This window comes from Eubalaena glacialis, chromosome 11, assembly GCF_028564815.1.
Source record: "Eubalaena glacialis isolate mEubGla1 chromosome 11, mEubGla1.1.hap2.+ XY, whole genome shotgun sequence".
In the NCBI taxonomy this organism is placed as follows: Eukaryota; Metazoa; Chordata; class Mammalia; order Artiodactyla; family Balaenidae; genus Eubalaena; species Eubalaena glacialis.
In genome coordinates, this window is record NC_083726.1 from 96,086,591 (window position 1) to 96,113,785 (window position 27,195).

A 27,195-nucleotide genomic window follows, 5' to 3' on the forward strand; every position below is an offset into this window, starting at 1 on the left:
CTGATACCCTCTCAAGAAAATCAGTATAGCTTAGAATTCTAACTTACTAATACACATTGAACTTAACTTTTTATTTTGGCATAGTAGTAGATTCACAATTGGCACTTAAATAGTTTCAAAAAGCTTAAACTCACCAGTTGTTCCTGGAGAGGTTGATGAATTCTATCTGTGCAGGACAAGGGATCGTAGTGAGGAGATTCCTCATCTAAACAGCTCTGTCATGAGAAAAATGGTGGAGTGCATTCAAAGACAGAATGATGGCAGAGTGACAGATATAAAATACATTGGATTTAAGATGTGATGCTACCTGAGAAGGAGAAAATTGACTAGTTCTTTATCTTGTATTTTACATTAAGGGAACAAGTTTGTAATGGTAAACCTCTCACTGCATTTTGTTCTAGGAATGAAATCCAAAGATCAGGAACAGGAAACTGAATGGCTTTGTCATTGAAACCGTCAAGCAGAGACCAAAGAAGCTTGTTGGAGACATAACTCAGAGAGTGAAAATGCTGTCTGTGAAAATTTTACAGCAATAAAATTGCGACTTTTGTCCAAGAGGTAGATACATGTCTATCAGTTACATTAGAATAGAAAATTGGTGTTCTTGAGATGATTATGGAGATTTTTTCCAGTTCAACTCATTGTAAGGGGCTTTTTAGGCACTCCGCCTAGCTTAATCTCCTACATGAATATATATATATTTTTTCTGCTTAAACAGATGTGCCTGCATGATGCCCTAGAAACAGATACATGCAAATATCACCCTTCTCTCTTTCCTCCTCCAGCCCCTTCCCTCCAGTGCCAACCTTGCTGTTCCTTATGTTCTTCATTTATGAACAGAAAGGAGAAATTCACCAAGTGTCATAAGGGAAAGAAATACATTTAACTGTACCATGGATATCTTGAGATATCGAGACAGAAAGGAGTTGAAAGTTTAATTCAAATAGGAGAGAAAAGAGACAGCAGCCATCAAAGCCCACTCAAGAGTCTCAGAAAGGACTAGCAAACTGGCCCTTTGCTAATAGATACAGTTCTGAAATGCTTCCTCTCTGAAAGATGTTATTAGGAGCCACTCACTCATGTGCATTCTCCCCTCCTGCTTTGCTAAATGCTTTCAGTGCATAAGAAAACAAAGTCTACCAGAGCATCTTTTCTAACTTGATTATTTAATTTTATGACTAAAATTATTATATATTACAACTTAGCTTCAAAATCTTACACCAACTGGACAACTTCCCCACAGTAAACACATATCACAGAGGTTTGGGTCTTTTTGTTTGCTTTTTACCTGAAACAGCAAGCCATGGAGTTGTCCTTTAATTAACTTCTTTCTTAGTGACTCAATTGCTGCTATAAAGAGAATTTATAACCAGCTTAATATGACAATTCATAACCCCCTTTTCCCTTAGTTCATTTTGTAAACTTTTTTTTTTTAAGATTTTTTGATGTGGACCATTTTTAAAGTCTTTATTGAATTTGTTACAATATTGCTTCTGTTTTATGTTTTGGTTTTTTGGCCCCGAGGCATGTGGGATCTTAGCTCCCCGACCAGGGACTGAACCCGCATCCCCCGCATTGGAAGATGAAGTCTTAACCACTGGACCGCCAGGGAAGTCCCATTTCATAAACTTTTAACAGCTTTCAATTTGAGGCCTGAGGAAAGGCAAGAGAAAACAACGGCTTCTGAGAATGACGTTCTCAACTCATGACTCGTGAAAATGGGAAAGCAGAAACAAAACAGGTAGCAGCAACTAAACCACTATTGCCCTTGAGTATTTAAAATTAACCTTGATAGATGCAAGTGAATTATCTTCTAGAAGCGAGTCACAGAATTATTCATGCTAAAAAGGGAATACACCTCAGAGGTCACTCGGGCCAACCTCCTACCATGGGGAAATCGTCGCTGCAATAAGCCTCTGCTTGAGCTACAAGCAATGGAAGCCCTGGAAATGGAGCCATAGAATCCCAGATTCCTACAAGGAGGTCTGGGATCATGAGAGATTTAAGTGGATAAATGGTTATTCGTGGAGCTGAGATCAGACTCACAGGACAGTGCTCCATTCACTATACTCTTTTGTGAAATTAAAAATATTTGTCTCTCTACTTAACTGAAATCTGCTTCCCAGTAACTTCCAAATTGTCCTCTCTGGAATAATGAAAGTGAGAAAAATACCTATTTAACTTCTTAAGTTAAATAGCAACATATTACTTATTGGACAATCTATACCCTTTGAAAGATAGCCAAGAACCAGAAAATAGGCCGAAATCTTTGGAACAACCAAAATAGATGTTGATATCCATGCCCTTTATTCATGTGGCAGATTCTCACACTTCACTCAGACAGTGGGCTCTGAATTTATACAGAATTCTCACAAGTTTGACTGTTTTCTCAGCCCACAGATGATTAAAAACAAAAATTAAATGAGGGTACGAAGCTCTGTTAGATGGAGGTGTATTAATAGCTGCCACTTAAAAAAAAAAACAAAACCGCTAACAGCCAGGAAAATCAACAGCAGATACTCTGGTGTCCAAAACACATAGAAATCTGGTGCTTCTTATTTTAAAGACCAACAGTTTTATATCTCAGTAGCCTGAAGAAATTCTGAGCCATGAAAATAATGCTAATACATGTGGAAATTACAGAATCTAATTATAAATATTTTTCAGGGGAAAAAAGCTTGAAAAGCTTCAATTATGTGGAAAATTACCCATGTAAAATTTATTTAGTAAGAATATTTTTTGGTAAAAATAACATTTCCCAACTAAGCTTGACAGTGTTTATGAGGCCCACAGGGAGGAAAATGTATTTTTAAACTATTTCTAACATATTTAAGTAATTAAAAAAAATTAAACTCTTAATACTTAGAACTCTAGTAAAGAGTCAGTTTTTTAAAATTCTCTGTGTTAACTGTATTAAGAAATAAGGCTCTGTCCTCCTCCTGACCTATATCTGAGCAACAGCAATCAAAGTTTTCAGAAGTGGCCAACATTATGCTTCTGAAGTTGCGTATCTCAAAACACTGTCTTTGAATTTCCAAATTAAGCTTGTGTTCAGAAGAAATAATGAGTTAGTATAAGACTGTCTAAATTGCCCATCTGCTTTCCCACCAGGCAATCTTGATTTTTAGAAATAGTCCATCTCAAAACAAGTTCCAAGTTGTAAACCTCATTTCAACAGATGTTTTGTGCGATGGGTAGCAACTATTTTCATGTTTCATAAGGCAAAACAAGCTGGCTTATGACATTAATTTGCATGCACCTTTGCATTCTTCTTTACCTGTTTGGAGTTGGACCTGCCATGTCTCTAGGGCATTTAGGTTTCACATGGAAGTGAGTAAAACAATGGCCACTGTTTCCCCTGCTGTTGCCATCTGTGATGTAGGATGAGACCAGTTGTCTTGGATACATTTTCTTTGAAGGAAGCTGAGATAAAACAACTTTCTAAATGACTATGCACTAAAGCTTTCAGGCAAAGGCCCTGCGATTAATTGGCTGCTGAAAATCAAAACCATGATACTGAGCTGTAATAATGTTAGGTATCAATAGGGTTGACGTTTATGGATTATGGACTTCATAACACTGTAATATAATGTGTCGCTCAATGTTCTATAGAATTGTGCATTACAAATATTAAAGTTCATTGAAATCCATAGACTAGAAGAAAATAATTCACAGCACACGTCTGTCAAAGTTCTTGTACCCAAAATATATAAAGAAAAGAAATCCTACAACTCAGGAACAAAAGGACAAGTGACCTAATTTGGAAAAGGGCAAAAGACTTAGATACTTCACAAAGAAGATATACAATGGCCAATCAGCCCAACAAATTAAAATCACAGTGAGTACTCAGTCGTGTAGAGAAAATGAAAAAGACTGACATCACCAAATGCTGGGGTTGTGGATACCTGAAACTCCCACACATTGCTGCTAGGAGTGTGAAATGCTACAAACTCTATGGAAAACTGCTTGCAGTTTCTTAAAAAGTTAGAATTACAGCTCTACTATGATCTAATATCTCTGCTCCTAGATATTTATCCTAGGTTAAACAAAAACACAGGTCCACACACAGACCTATACACAGATGTTCATAGCAGCTTTCTCCCTAACAACCCAAAACTGTAAATATTAGGTTGGCCAAAAAAGTTCATTCGGGTTTTTCCATAAGATTATGGAAAATTATCTTGGCCAACCCAATAATTTAGATGTCCAATAATAGGCGAAAAGATAATCAAATTGTGGAATGTTCTTACAAAGAAATGTGACTCAACGATGAAAAGGGCATCCCATTGATAAACACAACATAGATAAATAACTACGATGAAGGAAACACACACAGACATACACAAAAGTATATACTGTATAACTCAATTCTAGAACAGCCTAAACTAACCCACCAGTGATAGAAATCAGATCAGTGGTTGCTCCTTGTGGTGGTGAAGGTAGAAGTGGGGAGTAACTGGGAAGTAGCACCAGGGAACTTTCTGGGGTTATAGAAGTTCTGTGTTTCGATGTGCATTTGTCAAACTGGTTCGACAGTACACTTAGGATCTGAACGTTTTATGATATGTTAATTACTCATCAATAACAAGGAATTAAAAAACTACAACAAGAACGAAAATAATGGGGCTTATAAAATAAATAGGGTTAGGAAGAGACCACTAAAAATGTATATGCAACATTGTAACCAGAGCACTAACAAGCACAGTTATTAGTAGTACTTAGGAAGATAACATGGATCACTGAGACATGCAACTTAAAATGGCTAAAGGCTGACTCTCAGGATCCTAGAAATGCACAAAAACAACGGAGTGGAAATGCTGGTGACACTTTAAATGGCACAGTGCTGGTGAGGTGCTGAGAAAATGCAGATGGAAGCGGACCTCTGAGGCAGTGGGGCTGCTACAGCAATGCAGGCGGGAATACAACCTGCCGCAAAACGGAGCTCTGCGGGGCTGGGATGGCACGTCGCTGGGAGGGAGGCCCAGGTGCAGACCCTTGCTTTTAATTTTCTTAAAATACAGCTGAAAGCCTCCTGCTGCCTATCAGCAGCCAAGCTGAGGGCTTTCTCCTCTCCTGCGGAAGGTTATACTTCTATTCCTACCAATCCAGGTCTTATTCCCACGAAAATTGTGAATGAAATGCCCATATTATCCTTACACGTCTTCACCCATTTGTCAATCGTGAAAGAGATAGTTTACGTGATAGAAACACACTCTAGCAGAACAGACTGTACCCAGTATGGCCAAGCATTAGCTACTGTTTGCATTTGTTACGTTATTTGTAAATTAACAACTCTGGCATTTTCTGGAAGAAGATACTGAGGCTCAGAGAGGGAAAGAGATTTGCCCAACTTTATCAAAGTCTTTTGTAGACTTAGAAGCTAAGTTTGTTTAACCTCAAATCCCGTGCTCTTTATCTTTGTGCAATACTTTCTCCTAGATTATTTCATCCATACCTGCATCTTTCATTTGGGAAAATGTAGGCCCCCATCCCATCAGAGCTGTCCAGCAAGCTGTATTTGACTTTGGTTCTCTCCTTGGTGCTCACCCCAACACCTATGTTTAAGTGTCTCCATCACCTGAATCCCCCTTCCTGTCTCATTTCCCTCTTGTGTACTGACTGCTCAGGACATGTGGCTCTCATCTTGTATTCATCCTCAAAGCTGTAGGCTGTTATCTGCCCCATACATCATGCCCTCCACGCTAAGAATAGCAAGCTAGAAGAGAGTTTCTAGTGAGTTCATCTAGGTGAAAGCCTTCTCTAAACTATAAAGTTCATATCAGATACTATGTTCAAATAAGGAATTATAATATACAGGAGCTTCTCAGGCTCTCTCCCCAAAGAAATATTTATGGTTTCTAAAGGAAACACTTACGGTTTCACTCATTGTCTGTTGAATGAGCAAGTCAATGAAGATTTTATGTAGATAAGGGCAAAAAAGGATGAATACTAAAGGGGTGATAGCTTGGATTAGATCATTTAGTCTATGTTTCCTGCACATTGGATTCACCCTAATATGTTGCATGCATACCCTAGATCTAAGAAGCTTTATTCCTTTTTAAAGCAAACATTCATTTACATATGCACTACTGCCTTTGTTAAGATACTTAGATACACATGAAGAAGCAGAAGAAAGAAAATATATGTTATCATTCCAGAAATTTAGTAGTTCTAATGGCGCATTTCAGGGAGGCAAGCATGCACACTAATTACCTCATAAATCAGTCCAGTCCTGATGGCAATCGAAAACTTGAACAATATTATTTATTCAACATTAAATTCAGGTATCTCATCAAATGTCATAAGCAACTTCCTACTTCCAGTTTGTGAACATTGTCATTGACCTAAACGTTTGGACACAACAACTGCATCCTCACACAGTTTGCTAATGAACCTGTCTTAGATGCAGCAGAAAGCAATTGCCATAACACTTAATGAATTTATGAAGCTAACCGGAAAGTTTCACAAGAACTAAATGGATTTAAATAGTTTTGTTGTCTGACTCAGAATTCAAATGTCTGACTCAGAATTCAAACAGTATGTGATGGCAGTGGTCATGGTGGAATGTGTGAGGATGTGTTTGTGTTATAACTGTCCTACCTTGTTGACGTTTGTTCACAGCCTATCTGGAAAATCTGCTCTATAGACTTTTTGAAAATATGTGCTACCCAAATTTCCCTCTTCTTATAAAGGTTGTTGGTTTTTTTTGGGTTTTTTTTTGTTTTTTTAATTAATTTATTTATTTTGGCTGCGCTGGGTCTTAGTTACAGCCTGCAGGATCTTTTAGTTGCAGCGGCATGTGGGATCTAGTTCCCTGGACCAGGAATCGAACCCGGGCCCCCTGCACCGGGAGCACGGAGTCCTACCCACTGGACCACCAGGGAAGTCCCATAAAGGTTGATTTTTAAGGGCATTATTAGAAAGATCTTCATAAGCAAAGGGTCTTAAGAGCCAAATTTTGAAAGGTATGCCTTCTTTGGGCAGCAAAAGATACTCACAAGTAAAGGAGCTAATAAAGCCTGGCAGATTGTGAGCAATTCAAAACAGAAAGGAAGCATCCACCCTACTTTATCCAGCCAGAAAAAAATACGTGCATTCAACCTAGGGCAGCTTTCATATTCTATTTTAAATGATATTTGGACCAATTATCCCCTGAGGATAGACTGGGAAGACAATAGCAAGTTCATAATATTGAGAATGTATATTTTGGAATAAGTTACAAAAGCTGACTTTTCCAAGAAGTTACTACAAACCATAGTAGGTTGGAGGAGGGGATAAATTCTTTGTTTTATAAAACTATGGGGTATAATATTGATTTAAGCAAAGGATAAAAATAACTGGATCAAAAGATTAGACCTCTAAGCACAGTGTCTAAAGCAAACACACCATAAACCAAATTTGGAATGCCTTAATGAAGGCATGTTCATGGCTCAAAATTAACAACTCTAATCACAAGGGGACCTTCTCCAATGCCCTCTGAGCAATACAAAAAAATATCATAAAGATTATGTAATTTAAAGCATGCTTTACATTGTCTGACAGAGTGAAGCAGAGTAAAATGACACTTACTGTTATTGAAAATGATCAAGTTCTACAAGGCTTAGAAATAATAATAATAATAATAAAGTGTTGAATAACCACTGCTATTTTAGAACTAGCCAATTCCTTTAAACTCTTAAACAGCTTTCTCAGATAACAGTAGAAAGGGTACAATAAATCCAAAACAAACACAAGTCTGAAAATTTCCATCACTAGCTTACCTTACGCTTATATTTAGTTATTACCCAAACCAATAACTTTCTATAAAAAGAACCTTTATACTGCTGGAACGAGAAGCTGGCTGAACAAAAGCAGTTGTCTGATAAATGGTCATATACATAAGCTTTATTTTTACTGAACCATGTTTCTAGAATAAAATAAGCTTAAAAATAATCTGACATCTGTAATTTGACAATTGTCTTCTCACCTCAGTCCTCAGTAAACGCTTATCTACTTTTAGGTAAAATGGCAAATGTTCTAGTTTTTAAAGTAAAATATATATGTAAAGAACACAGAATTTTAAAAGAATTTTCACACATATATAATATTTTGATACACATTGAATTCCTAAGTATTTTGCTCAACTCTAAAATGACTGCTTAAAAGAAAATAGAGAGGCAGGGCCTCTTCTACCATATGATGGGTACAAACCAGCTAATAAAGTCAGAGTAGAATATGTAAACAATTTGCAAGTTCAACTATCTCATGCATACAAGATTCTTTTCCATGTTTACTTTTACAGATATTGAGAGGTTTTGTTTAATTTTTAAAGAAATAACAGTTATGGAAAAATCCAGCTTGTAATAGACAACCAAAAGGGAAAGTTAATGGTTAAATCCATCCACCTAGCCACTAGGCAGATCTCTCTGGAAGCCCATAACACTGCTTCTGGAGCCATTTCAGCACCATGAATTCAGTAATAAGATAGCAGCTGGAATCTAGAAAAATGGCTGTAATCCCTTCTGCCCCACCTCAGAGTGGACTGAATTCAGACATAACAAATACTTGCTACTCACTTTTCAGCTTTCTTGTCTTCTGCACAAGTGTCTGGCAAGTGTTCACTAACTCAGTATTTATAGTCTGGAGATGTCGTTGATCCGAAATTGCTTCCTCTAATTTACGCAGCAAAGGCTTAGCTTCTTCCCTGGCAGAGTGGGCTGCCTGATGTCCATCCTCCACCTGGATACCGACAGTTAATGCTGGATTTTAGCAGAGTGGCAGGGAAAGAAAGCAATTGAGCACTCACTCTTATTATGCACACGAAACTGAAAATGTGCTTTTCTTCTCAGGGAAGTGATAAGCCTCCACTGAACTTCTGCAATTCTGTGTTTGCATGGGCTTCGTATGCCTGAGCTATTTCTACAGTGGCAAAAGTCTTGGTATGTCAAGTCGTCTCTTTCTGCAAAGTGGCCTCTTTCATCAGCAGGCTGTTGACACCGCCTCTTACAACTCCCCCTTTACTTCCTCCGCTCACTGCTAGTCGAGAGGGACTGAACTTCGCAGTTCCTCTTTGTGTTTTTGGTTCCTCCTCCATTTTTACTTCAGGGTTTTAAGGACATCTGAGAGACTTCCTGTGCATATAATGTAGTCAAAGGCCACCCTACCTGCTCCTCTGCCCCCTCCAACCATTGGCTGGCTTCTTGGACCTTCTTCCTGAGGATGGCTTCCTGGTTGACAGCATCTTCTTGCAGTTGTGTGATGGCTTCTAGTTGTTTCTGCCTAGTTAAAAAAAAGTCCAAACCACAAGCTGTCAGTGACATTTCAACTAAGAGTCACCCCCTGGGAAGTTATGACAAATTCAAACTTAATATAATTCCTCAGAGATGAGAGGAAAATGTGAAAGTATTTACATATAGATAAATGCTTCACAAATATAGAATTTTAATTAAAGCAATCGTATTGATCACTTAGTCTGATAACCTCACTTTACAGATAAGAACATTTAGTTTCCTATTCTACACTGGAATATTCAGTTCCCCACAAGCTACATTCATAGTACTTAGCTACATTGGCACTACAATAAGGTCACTGTGACAGGTGCCATATTTACATATCACAACTAGCTTTTTCAAAAAAAAAAAAAAAAAAAGAAAGGAAAGGAAAAGCATAGAAGGGAAAAGAAAAAAAGAGAGAAAAAAAGAAATAAGCACTTTGTTTCATGACCTTAGCCTTTCTCCTTAAGAATTGTCAGTCATGGTATAACTATGTGCCATGAGCACAGGAAGGGCTGCTCCCAAGAACAGACAAAAGTTAGCTGCTAGTATTTCCACTGCAGTCCTCTCTTTTCTAAAGCCTTTCCCCCTCCTTTCTTCCTCACCCCAAATCTCTTAGTGTTGTTATGTTACTTCTCTTTTGGATCCAACCCTAATCCCCCAAATATATAAAAATGCATCTGTTAGCTGATGAGATTATTTAAACCATGCTATGTATCAATATATCAATGACTATCTGGAAACAACTTGACCTGAATAAGGACCTTAGCTCAAATGAATGAGAACCTTTGGGAGTTTCAAAGCAGTGAGGAAGACATTGTCAGGTTTAGGCCTTGTGCATGACTCTCAAATGTTAATACATAGTCAGAATCCCATTGTACATTGACATAAATCCAGCCCTGATTACAAGAAGGACCATACGAGAGACAAGGATGGTTTCAGAGAATGCTTTACCACTATGGTAAGCCAACAAACAAAACCCTAACCAAAAATAAAAACAACCTAACAACCTAAACACACATTCTACTGAGCATTGTTCAACAGCACGTAGTCAGTTTTTTCCTTTTTTTAAAAATTGTGGTTAAGAACATTTAACATGAGATCTATCCTCTTAACACTTTAAAGTGCACAATACAGTACTGTTAACTACAGGCGCAATGTTGTACAGCAGATCTCTAGAACTTATTCATCTTGTGTAACTGAAACTTTATACCCGTTGAATTACAACCATCCATTTCCCCTTCCCAAGCCCCTGGAAACCACCATTCTACTCCCTGCTTCTGTAAGTTTGACTATTTTAAATACCTCATGCAATCAGAATCATGCAGTATTTGTCCTTCTCTGACTGGTTTATTTCACTTATCATAATATCCTCAAGATTCATCCACGTTGTCACATGTGGCAAAATTTCCTTCTTTTTCGAAAAGCTTTCAAAAACTTTTTTTTTAAAAAAAGCTGAATAATATTTCATTGTACGTATATACCATATTTTCTTCATTTATTCGTCCTTAATGAACACTTAGATTGTTTCCACATCTTGGCTATTATGACTAATGCTGCAATGAACATGAGTGTGCAAATATCTTTTCAAGATTTTACTTTGAATTCTTTTGGATATATACCCAGAAGTGGGATTGCTGGATCATATGGTAGTTCTATTTTTAATTTTTTGAGAACCTCCAAACTGTTTTCCATAGCAGTTGCACCATTTTACATTCCTACCAACAGTATACAAGGGTTTCAATTTCTCTACACCCTTGCCAACACTTGGTATCTTTTGGGGTTTTTTTTTTTTTTATAATAGCCTTCCTAACAGGTGTGATTCATTCATCATTGTGAATGACTCATTGTGGGTTTTATTTGCATTTCCCTGAAGACTAGTGATGTGGAACATCTTTTCATGTACTTGTTGGCCAATTTTATATCTTCTTTGGAAAAATGTCTATTCAATTCTTTTGCCCATTTGTAAATTAGGTATTTTTTATTGAGTTGTAGAAGCTCCTTCTATATTTTGAATATTAACCTCTTTTCAGAGATATGGTTTGCAAATATTTTCCCCCATTCAATAGGTTACCTTTTCACTCTGTTAAATCTTTTGCCGTGTGCTTTTTAGTCTGATGTAGACCTACGTGCATATTTTTTCTTCTGTTGCTTGTGCCTTTGGTGTCATATCCAAGAAAGTATTGCCAAGACCAATGTCATGAAGCTTTTCCCCTAAGTTTTCTTCTAGGAGTTTTACAGTTTTAAGCCTTATGTTTTAGTCTTTAATCCATTTTGAGTTGATTTTTGTATATGGTGTATGATAGGGTTCATCTTTATTCTTTTGTATGTGGATATCCAGTTTTCCCAGTATCATTTGTTGAAAAGACTATCCACTCCCCATTGTGTATTCTTGGCACCCTACTTGAAGATCAGTTGACCATACATGTGAGGGTTTATTTCTGGACACTCTATTCTATTCCATTGGTCTGTAGCTTTGTAATATATTTTGAAATCAAAACGTGTGATACCTCCAGCTTTGTTCTTCTTTCTCAAGATTGTTTTGGTCCTTTGTAGTTCCACATGAATATTAGGATTGTTCTTTTCTATTACTGTAAAAAAATGTCATTTGAATTTTGGTAGAGATTGCATTGAATCTGTAGATTGTTTCGGGTAGTACGGATATCTTAACAACATTAAGTCTTCCAATCCATAAACACAAGATGTCTTTCCATTAATTTGCATCTTCTTTAATTTATTTCAGTGTTGTTTTATAGTTTTAAGTATGCAAGTCGTTATCTCCTTAAAGTTTATTCTTATTTTATTCTTTGGATACTATTTTAAATAGGATTGTTTTCTCAGTTTCCTTTTCAGAGAGTTTATTATTAGTGTATAGAAATGCAACTGATTTTTGTATGTTGATTTTGTATGTTACCACTTTGCTGAATTTGTTTATGAGTTCTAACTGCTTTTTGTGGAGTCTTTCTATATACAGATCATGTCATCTCCAAACAGAGATGATTTTACTACTTCCTTTCCAATGTGGATGGCTTTTATTTCTTTTTCTTACCTAATTGCTCAGTCTAGTACTTTCAGTACTATGTTGCATAGAAGTGGTGAGAGCGAACATGCTTGAGCTGTTTCTGATCTTAGAGCAAAAGCTTTCAGTCTTTCACCATTGAGTATGATGTTAGCTGTGGGCTTTTCACATATGACCTTTATTATGTTGAGGTAGTTTCCTTCTATTTCTAGTTTTTTGAATATTTTTATCATGAAAGATGTTGAATCTTATCAAAAGCTTTTCTGCATCAATTTAGATGATAATGTGCTATTTAGCCATCATTTTGTTAATGTGGTGTATCATATTAATTTATTTGCGTTTGTTGAACCATCTTGCATCCCAGGGATAAATCTCACTTGGTCATGGAGTATCAACTTTTTAATGGGTTGTTTAAAATGGTTTACTAGTATTTTGTTGAGGATTTTGTGTCTATATTCATCAAGGATGAATAGTTTTCTTGTAATGTCTTTGGTTTTGGTGTCAGAATAATGCTGCCCTCATAAAATGAACCAGGAAGTGATCCCTCATCTTCAATTTTTTGAAACTGTTTCAGAAGGACTGACATTAATTTTCTTTTAATGTTTGGTGATTCACCAGTAAAGTCATCTGGTCCTGGCTTTTTCTTGGTTGGGAGTTTTTTGAATACTGCTTCAATCTCTTTACTAGTTATTAGTCTGTTCGGATTTTATGTTTCTTCCTGGTTCAGTCTTGATAGGTTGTATGTTTCTAGGAATTTATCCATTTCTTCAAGGTTTTCCAATTTATTGCTGTATAATTGTTCACAGCAGTCTCTTATGTCTCATTTTCCCCCTGGTGGCATCAATTTTAATGTCTCTTCTTTCATTTCTCATTTGAGTTTTCTCTTTTCCTTAGCCTAGCAAAAGATTTTCAATTATCTTTTCAAAAACAAACAAATCAAGTTTCATTGATTTTTTTAAAAATGTTTTTAGATTATCTATTTTGTTTATTTCTGCTCTAATCTTTATTATTTCCTTCCTTGTGCTTACTTTGGACTTAGTTTTTTCTTTTTTGTTTTATAGTTCCTTGAGGTGTAAAGTTAGGTTGTTTGAGATCTTTCTTCTTCTTCTTCTTTTTTTTTTTTTTTTTGGCTGTGCTGTGCAGCTTGCAAGATCTCAGTTCCCCAACCAGGGACTGAACCTGGGCCATGGCAGTGAAAGCCCAGAATCCTAACCACTAGGTCACCAGGGAACTCCCAAGATCTTTCTTCTTTTTAATGTAGGTATTTATCACTACTAACATCCCTCTTAGTACTGCTTTTGCTGCAAGCCTTAAGTTTTGATATGTTGTCCCCATTTTTTGTCTCAAGATAGTCTCTAATCTCCCTTTTAATTTCTTTTTTGTGGTTGTTCAGCAGTATGTTGTTTAATTTCTACATATATTTGTGAATTTTCCAGTTTTTCTTCTACTACTGATTTCTAGTTCTATTCTATTGTGGTTGGAAAAAAATACTGAGTATGATTTTAGTCTTCTTAAATTTGTTAAGACTTGTTTTGTGACCCAATATGTGATCTATCCTGGAGAATGTTCCAGGTGCACCTGAGAATGTATCAATATATTCTGTAGCTATTTGGTGGAATGCTTTATATATGTCTGTTAGGTCCACTGTATCTATAGTATTGTTCAAGTGTGCTGTTTCCTTACTGATCTTCTGTCTCAATGTTCTTTCCCTTATTGAAAGTGGGGTATTGAAGTCTCCTACAATGACATTATATTGCTATCTATTTCTCCCTTTAATTCTGCCAATGTTTGCTTTATATATTTAGGTGCTCTGATATTGGGTGCAATTATATTTATAATTGTATCTTCCTGGTGAATTGACTCATCGTTTTATATTCTTTGTCTCTTACAGTCTATTTTTTGACTTACAGTCTATTTTTTTGACTTACAGTCTATTTTTTGACTTACAGTCTATTTTTTTGGACATAAGTATAGTCATCCCTGTTCTCTTTTGATTAGCATTTGCACATAATACCTTTTCCCACCCCTTCACTTTCAGCCAATATGTGTTCTTAAATCTAAACTGAGTCTCTTAGAACAGTAGGGAGATGCCTTAAAAAACTAAAATAGAGCTACCATTTGATCCAACAATCCCACTCCTGGGCATATATCTGGAGAAAACCATAATTTGAAAAGATACAGGCCCCCCAATGTTCATTGCAACACTATTTACAATAGCCATGACATGGAAGCAACCTAAATGTCCATCAATGGACGAATGGATAAAGAAGATGTGGTACACGTATACAATGGAATATTACTCAGCCATTAAAATGAATGAAATAATGCCATTTGCAGCAACATGGATGGACCTAGAGATTATCATACTAAGTGAAGTAAGTCAGACAGAGAAAGACAAATATCATATGATATCACTTATATGTGGAATCTAAAAAAATGTCACAAACGAACTTATTTACAAAACAGCAACAGACTCACAGACTTCGAAAACAAACTTATGGTTACCCAAGGGGAAAGGTGGGGGGAAGGCATAAATTAGGAGTTTGGAATTAACATATATACACTACTATATATAAAATAGATAATCAACAAAGACCTACTGTATAGCACAGGGAACTCTACTCAATATTCTGTAATAACCTAAATGGGAAAAGAATCTGAAAAAGAATGGATATATGTATATGTTTAACTGAATCACTTTGCTATACACATGAAACTAACACAACATTTTAAATCAACCATACTCCAATATAAAATAAAAATTTTTTCAAAAAATGAGTCTCATAGACAGAATATAGTTGAGTCTTGTTTTTTAATCCATTCAATCCACTCTATGTCTTTTGATTTGGGAGTTTGATCTATCTACATTTAAAGTAATTATTGATAGGGAGGGACTTACCATTGCCATTTGGTTAATTGTTTTCTGTCTTGTAGTTCCTTTGTTCCTCTTTTCCTGTCTTCCTTTGTGTTTCATTGATTTTTTTTAATATTGATATGTTTTGATTCCTTTCTTTTTCTTTTGTGTATCTTTTATAGGTATTTTCTTTATGGTTACCATGAGGCATACATAAAACATCTTACAGTTATAGTAATCTATTTTAAGCTGATAACAACTTAACTTCAATCACATACAAAAAACCTATACTTTTACCTCCCTGCCCCCCCCATTTTGTTTGATGTCACAATTTATATCTTTTTATATAGTATACCATTAACAAATTTTTATACGTTTTTTTATAATACTTTTTTAAAACTTTTATCCTAGAATTAAAAGTGATTTACTGTGTTTGCCTATATATCTACCTTTACCAGTGAATTTTATACTTTAATATGCTCTCATATTGCCGTTTAAGGTCCTTCTGTTTCAACTTGAAGAACTCCTTTTAGCATTTCTTGTAAGGCAGGCCTAGTGGTAATGAACTCCCTCAGCTTTCGTTTGTATGGCAAAGTCTTTATATCACCTTCATTTTTGAGGGACAGTTTTGCTGGGTATGGTGCTCTTGGTTGGTAGTTCTTTACTTTCAGTACTTCAAATATATCATCCCACTCCCTTCTGGCCTGCAAGGTTTCTGCTGAGAAATCCACTGATAGTCATGAGAGCTCCCCTATACCTGACAAAACTCTTCTCTTGCTGCTTTCAAAATTCTCTCTTTGACTTTTGACAATTTGATTATAATGTGTCTCAGTGTGGATTTCTTTGGGTTCATCTTATTTGAGATCTGTTAGGCCTCCTGGGTCTGGGTGTCCTTTCCCAGATTTTGGAAGTTTTCAGCCATTATTTCTTTGAATAACCTTTCTGTCCTTTTCTTTCTCTCTTCTCCTTCTGGGACTCCCATAATACATCTATTGGTCTACTTGATAATATCCCTTAAGTCCCTTAAGTTTTCTTCACTCTTTATCATTCTCTCTCTCTCTCTCTCTCTTTTTTTTTTTTTTTTTTTACTCCTCTGACTGGATAATGTTTAATGACCTCTCTTCAAGTTCACTGACCTTTTCTTCTGCATCTGCTATTGAACTCTTCTGGCAAAATTTTCAGGATTCTTCTGCTCCAAGATTTCTGTTTGGTACTTTTTGTCTTTGTTGACAGTCTCACTTTGTTCATGCATTGTTCTCCCGATCTCATTGAACAACTTTATGACAGCTATTTTGAATTCTCTGTGGGGTAAATCATTTATCTCTGTCTTATTAGGTACGGTTTTTGGAGATTTATTTTGTTCCTTTGTTTGAGACATATTTTCCTGTGTCTTCATTTTTCTTGACTCTTTGTATTGGTATCTTCACATCAGAAAAAAGATCCACCTCTCCCAGTATTAGCAGACTGGCCTTATACAGGAAAAATTCCTTACCAGTCACTTTGAGCAGAGATTCTAGGAGCCTCTCAAATCTTTATGTTGGTTCAACCCACCATTTTTGTTCTTACTGGAACCTAGGCATCCAGGGTATAAGGGTCCCATCATCGCTCTAAGATGGGTGTGACAGAAGCCAGTCTCTTAGGAACCCCCCAGAATAGCTGGAATGTTGGATGTGTGATCCAACTCTTTCCTTCCCTAGGGAGAAGCTGTGATCTGGAATTTTTCATCTGCTTACTCTGTGCTGAGCTAGGGGGAGGGACTATGATGAGTGCTTGTGTGCTAATTCAAACCACTGTCTTTGTTCTCAGTGTCCCCCAGATGTCTACAGTACACCCAGTTCTGTCTCCATTCTGAGACACGTGAGACAGAAGCTGGTATTTTGGGCAGTCCTCAGTAAAGTTGGAATGTTGGGCACAATAGTCCAACTCTTTCCCTATTCAGGAAAAAGCTAGGAGCTGGGGGGTTCCTTCTGATCATATAACGCTGTGCCAGGAGCAGGAATTATGGTGCAAGGGTATCTAGAATTTTCCTACCATCATTGATGTGGCTGGTTACCCATTATGGTTACCCAAGGTGAAGGAGCCTCTTAAGTATTAGTTTCTGGGTTTCTCACAAAAGGAATTTGCTCATGTATTACTGTTGAGTCAGTGTATCCATTGGGAGAAGGAGGGTCCAGTGCTTCCTATTCCACCTTCTTGCTGACATCACCTCCTCTGTTTTTTAAGACATCAATTTTATCTACTTTTATCTTTTCCGGGAATAGTCTAAGCTACCAGGAGTGTTCATTATCTTTCAAGGGAAAGCAAAAGGACTGTAAGGACCAACAGAAACCCATATTTAATAATACTAAAGCTTTTAATCACTTATATGTATTTGTACCTATAAGACAATAACATTTATTTACTTTATGAAGCACAGCAGCCTTAGAAAAAGCTTTAAAAAATTAGATAGTACCATTTATTAAAGATATTCAACAAATGTTGAAACTTCAAAGATTTTTCTTCTATAGAGATTTTCATTATCACGTTGAGAGGCATAGTAGCTTTAGCTTTGGGTGTGCGTGTGTGTTTAAATTCAACAACTCTCCTTGCTAACATGTCCTAATGCTAAATCTTGATTTTTTTCACTCCTGCCAAGTCTGAGTCTCCCCCGGACTTTGCCATCTAGCACCCCATTTACCTAGTTTTCAGACCAAAACCACCTAAGTCAAGGATGATTCTCTTTCTTTCATTCCCACATCTAATTCACTAGTAAGTCAGATCTGATCTATCCTCAAAATATAGTTTGAATCCAACCATTTCGTATCACCTTCATAACTATCACCCTGGCTCACATTATACTCCTCACCTGGACTATTACAATAGCACCTATCTCAGGGGCTTTCTTGACCATGACTCAGTAAATATTTTATATTTTAACTAAGCACACACACACACACACACACATACCTAGCTGAAACAAAATTTTTATGTTATATTACTTACTCTTACTACATACAATGTATTCTGATATTTTTATATTTATTTTTTTAAGTGGGTCATAATCCAGTAAATTGATTTCAGGATCTCTAATTGGTGGTCTGTTATTGAAAAAAACCTCTTCTCACTGGTCTCACTGCTTTCACTCTTGCCCTCGATAGACAATTCTCTACATGGCAGCCAGAATGATTCTTCAAAACACAAGTTATATTACTTCCCTGCTTGTAATCCTCCAATTGCTTCCCATCTACTCAGAATAAAACCCCAATTCCTAAACATGAACTGCAAGGCTGTGGACCTGACCCCTGCCTATCCTTCTGACCTCATCTCCTACCACTGCCCAGCACTCATTCCACCCCTGTCACGCTGGCCTCCCGCTGGTCCTCAAACATACCAAGCTCATTACAACCCCAGGGCCTGTGCACTAGCTATTTCCTCTGCCTAGAACACTCCCCAGATCATCGCATAGCTCACTCTCTCACTTCATTTATCTACTCAATTCATCATTCCTCGGACAGGCCCTTCCTGACCATTCTTTCTAAAATCAGGTCCTGGTCATTCTTGGTCTTCTTATCCTGCTTTAATTTTCTTCATATCACTTACTACTCCCTGGGATTATATTATATAATTATATGTTCGTTCATTATCTGTGTCCCTTAATAGATGTTAGTTTCATGGAGGTAGAGATTTCTGTCCTATTTTCTATAATTCCCTAGCATTTAGGGGGAAAAAAAGTCTGGCAAAGAGGTGGCACTTGGATGTACAAAAGCATGTACAAATGATGACATGTTTTTCTCACCAAGCCCTCCAAAAGCCTTTTTTTTTTTTTTCTTTCACTGCCTCTCGTTGCCTCACTCAATTCTTTCCATTCCTCAGCACTGGAGTCTGTTTCTCTTGCACCAAAATGGAAGCTTTCTCCTCAGCAAACAGCTAACTCCTGAAAGTTTACTTTTAATAAATATTTCCTACTTCATCTAAATATAGAATTCCCTCTCACCGCCACAAAATACTTCACTCATGTTCTTATTCATAGTTAATACCTATAGCCAAATCATTTTGTGTGTAGCCTCTATATGGCTTTGTGTCTTTTGAATTATGTTTAGAAGGCAGGGGCTAAGCCATCCTTCCATTGATGAGTATTATTTTGCCCTATAAATATTACATTAGATTTTAACAAGTAGAAGGTAGGGATTAAGAATTGAAAGAATATAGGTTTTGAAGTAGACCATATCTAGGCCTGATCCCAGCTGTCACTTAACCCCACCAGGGTGACCTCTCTGGAGATAAATGTGTGTCAAATTCTTAGCATTACATACAACACAATGAGCTCTCAACAAATCGTACCTACTATTATTTAACTGGGCCGTTCGCGTGTCTAATAGGATAATACAGAAGATTCGCTTACTCCTAGATGACTCTAGTGCAGGCCTCTCTCCAAATAGTTCTTGGTTGCTAAACAGAAGAATTTCAATGCTCCCTTTTGTGGAGATGGTATCTGTGTAAGGAAGCTGCATATCTACTTAACCCACACCTTTACCACTATGGGGAAGTCTGGGCTCCCCGGTTTCTTAGGGAAAGCAGAAGATCATCTTCTTGAGAGTTCCTTCTGGTATTAAACTCTCTCTGATACCTAGTTTCCTTATTTGGGGGGAATAAAATAGTTTCTTCTTGCTATTTTCTTTCAGCAATCTTGGTCTCTAAGTACATTTTTTTCTTTTACTTTATTCAAATTCAAAATACACCCATATTCATTCATTCAGTCAGTCAAAAAGCATTTCTTAAGGGAATGCTAAGTAAGGCATTAGCAGCTATATAACTAGTGGTTAACAAAAGATCTAACCCCTGTCCTTGTTTAGTATGTGGTTTACATAGTGTACAAATTTTGAGGGTTTTCTCAGAAAACATAATAATTAAGGGGAATTCCCTGGCAGTCCAGTGATTAGGACCTCCGTGCTTTCACTGAGGGCGAGGGTTCAATCCCTGGTCGGGGAACTAAGATCCCAAGGAACTAAGATCCCACAAGCCGTGCAGTGCAGCCATAAATACATACATACATACACACATACACACATACATAAAACACAGGTACTTAAAAAAAAAAGAATTAAGGTGAGAGGAAGGTTAAGATTTTAAGTCACTTTACATTTAGAGTCTTCTATTCCCTATGACTTCTTTTACTTGAAATTTAATTGACTAGGGCCCAGTGTAATGCATTGTACCCTGAGATGGAACATAAAGCCCAATGGGATAGGAGTCAACAGTCCCAGCATCAAGTCCTTCCATTAACAGAGTTATTCATAGATTTTCCATTAATAACTCTCAGGTCTTGATCAATTCACTTTACATCCTTTTGCCCCAGTCCTCTGTAAAATTATGAGGTTTTACTAAATAATCTCTAAGGCCCCTTCTGGTTAAAAGAATTCTATATTCTGATTCCAAACTCCTTCTCTAGGGAAAAATAACTCAATATATGGATTTCCATAGATTTCAAGTTTACTACTTGAAATTTTGAATATATAAGTCAATTTCATACTCTTTCACAATTGAAAATTGTCAGACAAAATGTCTTCCCTGAAAAAGTGTCATCTGAAATCAAGGTATACAACTTGAAAAAGGTAAACTGAATGCCATGGCACAATTACAAACATGTTATGTATATAAAGCATGGGTTTCTTATATATAAGGGATCATCACCTGGGAAGAAATTCTTTTCTGAAATAAAAATATTCCAGCCTGAATCTCTTCAAAATCTCTCTCAATTTGGCAAACTCTTTATCAAGGGATTCTTTGTGGTTTCTCAAGCTGTTCAGCATTAATATACAAAGATTTAGCTTCTCTTCCTTGATATATTTGAATTCCTATAAGAAGAGTCACAAAACAAACTCCACTGTTCCAATGTTAAATATAAAGAAATAACAGGCAATATAACATGCTGTGGCCATTCCCACCTCAATAGCATTCACTGTTACTGGACTCTAAAATTCTAATTGAACAGATACCAATTTGCAGTTGCCTACAGATTGATTATCCTGTGGGTTGATTATCTCAATTTGACAAGTACATATTATGTACCCATAGTGTGCCTAAAACTGAGCTTTGCTTTCTTTTTCTTAAGATACGTGACCATTTCGTCAATAATCACAATTGCTTTAGAATATAATGGGACTAGGAAATGCAATAAAATCAGTACTTGTTGATTACCATATTCAAACACATATTAAAAACCTTTTTAAAAAGGTAAGGTTGGCAAGGGCTGAAATTAATATTCCAGAGTTTTCAGAGTTTACTTCACGCTTTAGCTTAACTCAGGGGACTGAGAGATGTTAGGAAGTTGTCTGGCAGTCAAGAAGCAGAGATAATAAGTGATGGATAAATTAAAGAGGTTTCTTTTTATATGCTCCCTTTCTAACAAAACTGGGACTAGCTATCTAAGAAGTTTCCATTTTTGATATTCTGCTAATTTCTGGTATAATAAAACTGTCAGAGTCTCAGGAATAAGATCCTTTTGCACAGTAATCATTCTATCAAAGTTAGAGAATTTTGATAGGAAAAATTCAAGCTTAGACCAGCCAGTTCTCACAAGGATTCAAATAAAATACACTTTTAATTAAATCATCTTATTTACTCTTTGTCTCTCCAAGGCATATCCCATATCCTCACACTCACTCCCTCTTTCGTTTGCCACCCTCACACTCACACACACTTATCGTAACCATCACACTCTTACTCTCACCCATATATGCACACTCATGCACATCCCCAGACACACACTCCACACACATCGCCAGAATGAGATGGCAGAACACTACAATAAAGTCTTAGAAATGATACTGTGTATAATAAGCATTACCTGGGTTAAGAAAGTAGAAGAAAAACCAGGGAAATCACAAAATATAGAACACTTACAGTAAGCTTGTTCTCCCACTTTTCTTTCACAGTAATTTCTGGATTAGTTACCCACTGTAGAGAACTATCAATGAGTGTTTCAACTTCAGAAACATCTTCATGCTGAAAAAGAGTTCCACATCTTCAACTAGGAATTCAGTGAAAGCCATATGCAATTATATAAGAAGTAATTTAGACCAGGTTTTATGCAGGTAATTTAGGAAGCCACCAGAGAGAGTTTCTTGTCATCTAAGGCCACCCAGTGACTTTCCTTTATCCCAGGATGTTGCCATGTGTAGATGCTAACTCTCGTCAGGTGCCCTATATATGCTGAATATATTGGATAGAACTGTTTTCCAGAATAAAACCTACCCATTTTCATTCCCCTCTCAAATAGACGGAAACAAGCATTTTCATGGATTTTTTTCATTCATCAAACTAAATACTACCTACAATATGCTAGGTACTGTGAAAGGGGCTGGAAATACCAACATGAAAATGTTGTTCTCTGTTTTTTCTGACCATCTAGAGTTTCCAGTCAAAAATCAAAATGGAGAAAGAGGTACTAGCCATTAGCTAGAAGGAAACTGTTCAACAGATACTGCATCTTCAGCCCTTTGATACTAAAGATTAACCTGTAGGAAAAATAAGCTTAAGCAATCCATATCTAATGGTCAACTTGTTAGTCCTGATGGACCCAGAACTAGAAGATCCACATCAGGAAGGTTTGAGAAAAATCTTCTCATTTCGTAGTAGGATAGATTTGGGTCCCAACACACAGATATGCTTGTGCTCAGCAAACAGACTGTAGGTCAATTATCTGCAGACGTTCCTGGCCAGTGAAACAGCACAATATGCAGATGTTATACAATACCAGCTTCTGAAGCATAGCTGTGAACTCCACTCCCTTTTGCTCAAGTTCTCTCAGTAACAGCAGCATTTCTTGGTCCATCATTGTGTCCAGAGATGACAAGCTGATTAAACTGCACTGCCACTTGGTTTCATTGTTCTGAAACAATTACCAAAATGTCCACAACTCTGTCATCTGAATAAAGAACATTCAATATTTTTATTTTATGAAAATGATGCCCATGGGTCAATGTAATTATCCCCATCAAATAGTTCTAAATAGTCTTATGAAATCCTCCTAATATCCCCCCAAAATTGTTTTCATTTTCTCTCTTAGATGGATTTAACTTAACATTTACTCATTCTTAAGGAAAATTCATGTATCCAATAGATAACATTTACATGTAGGTGATATTTTATGGCTCTAATTTTATGAAAAGAGGGGAAGGGAAAGAAATTCACAGAAAAAGAAAAAAAAACTGCTGGGGGGCATTCAATAAATTCCATTGAAAACAGACTGGTTTCTTTTGTCTGTCCTCCACTCATAGAAGATACTCTCAGAAGATATTTCACAAAGCAAATTTCTTATACGTCTCTCAAAGCCTCTATGTCCTGTCATATTTTAGATATATGACAACATATTTAACTTTCTTCTTGCTATCTGTTGGAAGAAGGTCATAGGGCTCTTATTCCAGATTCCAATTAGAAGGCAAAGACTTCTTAATCCATTAGTGGGATAAACTTCAGAGCCAAAACATTGCCAGCTGTTTAACCCCTGTTCAGAACTATAAAGCTTTACAGGCTGGCATCTTGGCATCATTATTATCTCGGAGGACTGGGGATAAAACACATTGCCATGGCAGATTTGCCACCACTTCATTCAGTCTGGCAGTTTGGCTTGGTATCAAAAATACAGTAAAAATGATGAGTATTTGAAACAGAATGTCAGGAAAGCACAGCCCTCAGCAGGATGTTCAAGGCTGCCTGAGACGGCCTTAGGTGAAGGCAGCATATGCTGCGCTGCATCCTTGGCAGGAGAAGTTCAAACAGCATTTGCCCCGAGGACATTCTCTCCTTTCAAGGTCATATCACAGCTGTCAACAGGAGGACATTCTGGGCATATCCATCATCTACCCAACATGGAAAGACCATCAAAGTAGCGAAAAAAAGTAATTTGCTAATAAAACATTTCCTAACATAACAAGCACAAAACTGGAAAGTACAAAGGAGTAAAAATATAGTAGGGAGGTGGGTCCCAACATTTCATCCACAAGAAAGCTTTCGACTGTTTCCTCCCCTATTGTAAAGAAATGGGTCTATGAACAAACTGGAGATTTTAAAGCAATAATTCATTTTGCCATTTAAAAATTAACCCAAAACATATAAAAATGCTAATTTATGTTCAGAACATAATAATCAGTATCATTAATTTGGGTTGGTACAATTAGATCCTAAAGCAAAGAAATTTCATCTTGTTTCTGAGCATCTTTATTTTTGGTAGATACATTTACTTTGGGGCTTTGGAGAAATACTAAAAACAGTTCATGGATCTCTACCGCTATCTTTCAGACCCCAGGCTGGGGATCACTGCAGGTAGTTTGTCCTGAAAAATATAAAGAATATAAAGATTTCTAAAGTCCAGATTCACTGAACACACATTTCCACAACCCCATGCTGGAGTCTCACTATAGTTTTCAGCCATAACTTGAAAAAGATCTGTTCTTCCAGGCTAAGAAACTTTACACTTAGGTTCTATAAACTATCAACAGATTCCCTCAAAATATCATGAGTGCTTTTCAGCAAGCTACAGAACTTCACTTAATAGCAAGCTATCCCACGTGGTGATTATTTTTTAAAGCCTTCCACTTGATGATAATTACCTACCTCTGCAGACTGAGAGAGAATGAGTTCACAATGTAGAGATTTTTCTCCTTCAGAGTTGACACTCTTATGCTCTCCACTGACATTCAACTGGATTCCATTCCTTGGGGGGGAAAAAAAAAAAAAACAGGAGTCATCTGGTTAGGTATGCCTCCAATATTATGTTTTAAGTCACCAGAATAAGGTTTATTTATCACCAAACAATCAGTAAGCACCCACGTGTGCCAAGGATTGTATAAGGTACCTAAGAATACAGAGGGGACTAAGAGGTAGTCCCTGGGACTTCCCTGGTGGTGCAGTGGATAAGAATCCGCCTGCCAATGCAGGGGACACGGGTTCAAGCCCTGGTCTGGGAAGATCCCACATGCGCAGAGCAACTAAGTCTGTGCGCCACAACTACTGAGCCTGTGTTCTAGAGCCCGCAAGCCACAACTACTGAGCCCACGTGTCACAACTACTGAAGCCTGCGCACCTGGAGCCCGTGCTCCGCAACAAGAGAAGCCACCGCAGTGAGAAGCCCGCGCACCACAACAAAGAGTAGCCCCCGCTCGCCGCAGCTAGAGAAAGCCTGCGCACAGCAACGAAGACCCAACCCAGCCATAAATAAATAAATAAATAAATAATAAATAAAAAGAGGTAGTCCCTGCCCTCCAGGAGCTGCACACACTAGTGACTCCAGGTGGTTGCAAACAGGTAAGCTATATTTTCTTTTTTTTAAGAATTGGAGCCAATAGTTAAAATTGTTAAAGTTTTCCCTAAAAATCTAGAGTTCTGGCTTTTCTTTAAAAAATTGGAACATGTGGCCACACTGGGTCCATATATTCTTTTTTTTTTTTTTTTAATGCTATTCTTGTCTGCTTACATTCTTTTTATGTATGTATGTATGGCTGTGTTGGGTCTTCGTTTCTGTGCGAGGGCTTTCTCTAGTTGTGGCAAGCAGGGGTCACTCTTCATCGCGGTGCGCGGGCCTCTCACTATCGCAGCCTCTCGTTGCCGAGCACAGGCTCCAGACGCGCAGGCTCAGTAATTGGGGCTCACGGGCCGAGTTGCTCCGCGGCATGTGGGATCCTCCCAGACCAGGGCTCGAACCCGCGTCCCCTGCATTGGCAGGCAGACTCTCAACCACTGCGCCACCAGGGAAGCCCATCTATTCTTGATGTAACAATTATCTGGAGCTAAGCAGAGTAACCCCCCATCTTTACCCGGATAATGCACTTTCCTCATCGTCACTTCCCTAACGTAAGTGTGTGCACTTACCCTGCTGGCTGTACTCATTTTTGTTACCTATGGACTCCTGGACTAGCATGTGACACATAATCAGAAACAAACGATTGTAACATAAGGTGGTGGGTGCTGGGAAAGAGGTAAGAACAACGTGCCACGCACGAACCCGGATGGATTACTTAATCTCAAGGTATGAGAAAAGCAAGGAAGGGTAAGGCAGGGTGATGGAAAACTTGTGAAGGAATTCGTCCTCTTAGGAGAAAAGCAGAGAAAATATCACAAGGTACAGAAGAAAAGAACGTGGCACATTCAAAGAACTGCACATAGCTCGGTAGGTGAAGAATGTAGGGCGGGGGCACATGACAGAAGGCTGGTGAAGGGTTGCTCTGTACTTACACGATGAGTTCCTGTTGCAAGTGCTGTAACTCATGAGCCAGTTTGTTTTTCTCCCCTCGTAAGTTCTGGAATCACATACAACATTAGGCTGCACGTGTTACTCTAGTGGGACATTCACATTTACGTTTAATAACCCCACCTTGCAAGCTGTGAGATCATTATGGTATACCTCTATAATGCTTTCGTATTCTATGATGGTTGACTTAAGTTCTTCTATACTTAAATCCTTCTGAAAAGTAGGAGAGAGAATTAATAGCAAATAAATGTATGAGTCCACTAAATTGTATTTACTAGACTATCAATCTGAGCCACGGAAGAATTGTAAATGCCCAATGATGTTGAGACCTTCTACTAATCTCATTATTGGAAAACTGAACTAGTCTGTGTTTGTGATTAAAACTAAGCAGAAAAGAATGCGACAGCAAGGCAGCTGTATCTGACTGGTGTTAATTATGTTCTGTCTTTGCCTGGTCCAATGGAATCATACCCTGCAAGGTAATTCTTAAGTCCAAGTCAGAATTATATTACTATGGTACATTTAAGAAAAAGAGCAGTTTTTTACCTGCAGAATGACTAATGAATTATTAAGGCATCCAATTTTATCCAGTTCAAAGCATATCTCTGTTAAAACCATAGTTTCGTACTGCAAGACCAGAGGGTACAGTCAGTGTCTGACCTATAGTTCTATCCCATGACTAGCATGGTGCCTGGAGCATGAGAAGTGCATTATGAGTGCTGGGCAAGAGTGCAAAATGGTGGAAAGACCAGAGTTACAGAGGAAGTGCGCAACCACCACTACCCCATGGCACTATGTGGGGAGCGAGAACACCCACGATGAGGAGATACAGTTGGTACAATAT

At 37.4% G+C, this 27,195-nt stretch overlaps 1 protein-coding gene across 1 annotated transcript in view; it reads right to left on the reverse strand.

Moving 5' to 3' along the window:
* IRAG2 (inositol 1,4,5-triphosphate receptor associated 2) overlaps positions 1 to 27,195 on the reverse strand; it is a 91,156-nt gene that overhangs the window by 39,472 nt on the left and 24,489 nt on the right. Inside the window, exons 11-20 of the mRNA XM_061205287.1 lie at positions 26,505 to 26,564; positions 26,336 to 26,400; positions 24,719 to 24,818; positions 22,860 to 22,994; positions 22,007 to 22,108; positions 20,795 to 20,958; positions 9,144 to 9,258; positions 8,556 to 8,718; positions 1,289 to 1,350; positions 135 to 215 (exon numbers count right to left, since the gene is read on the reverse strand). Of these exons, the coding sequence (XP_061061270.1) occupies positions 135 to 215; positions 1,289 to 1,350; positions 8,556 to 8,718; positions 9,144 to 9,258; positions 20,795 to 20,958; positions 22,007 to 22,108; positions 22,860 to 22,994; positions 24,719 to 24,818; positions 26,336 to 26,400; positions 26,505 to 26,564 (1,047 nt within the window). The remainder of the gene's footprint in view (positions 1 to 134; positions 216 to 1,288; positions 1,351 to 8,555; positions 8,719 to 9,143; positions 9,259 to 20,794; positions 20,959 to 22,006; positions 22,109 to 22,859; positions 22,995 to 24,718; positions 24,819 to 26,335; positions 26,401 to 26,504; positions 26,565 to 27,195) is intronic.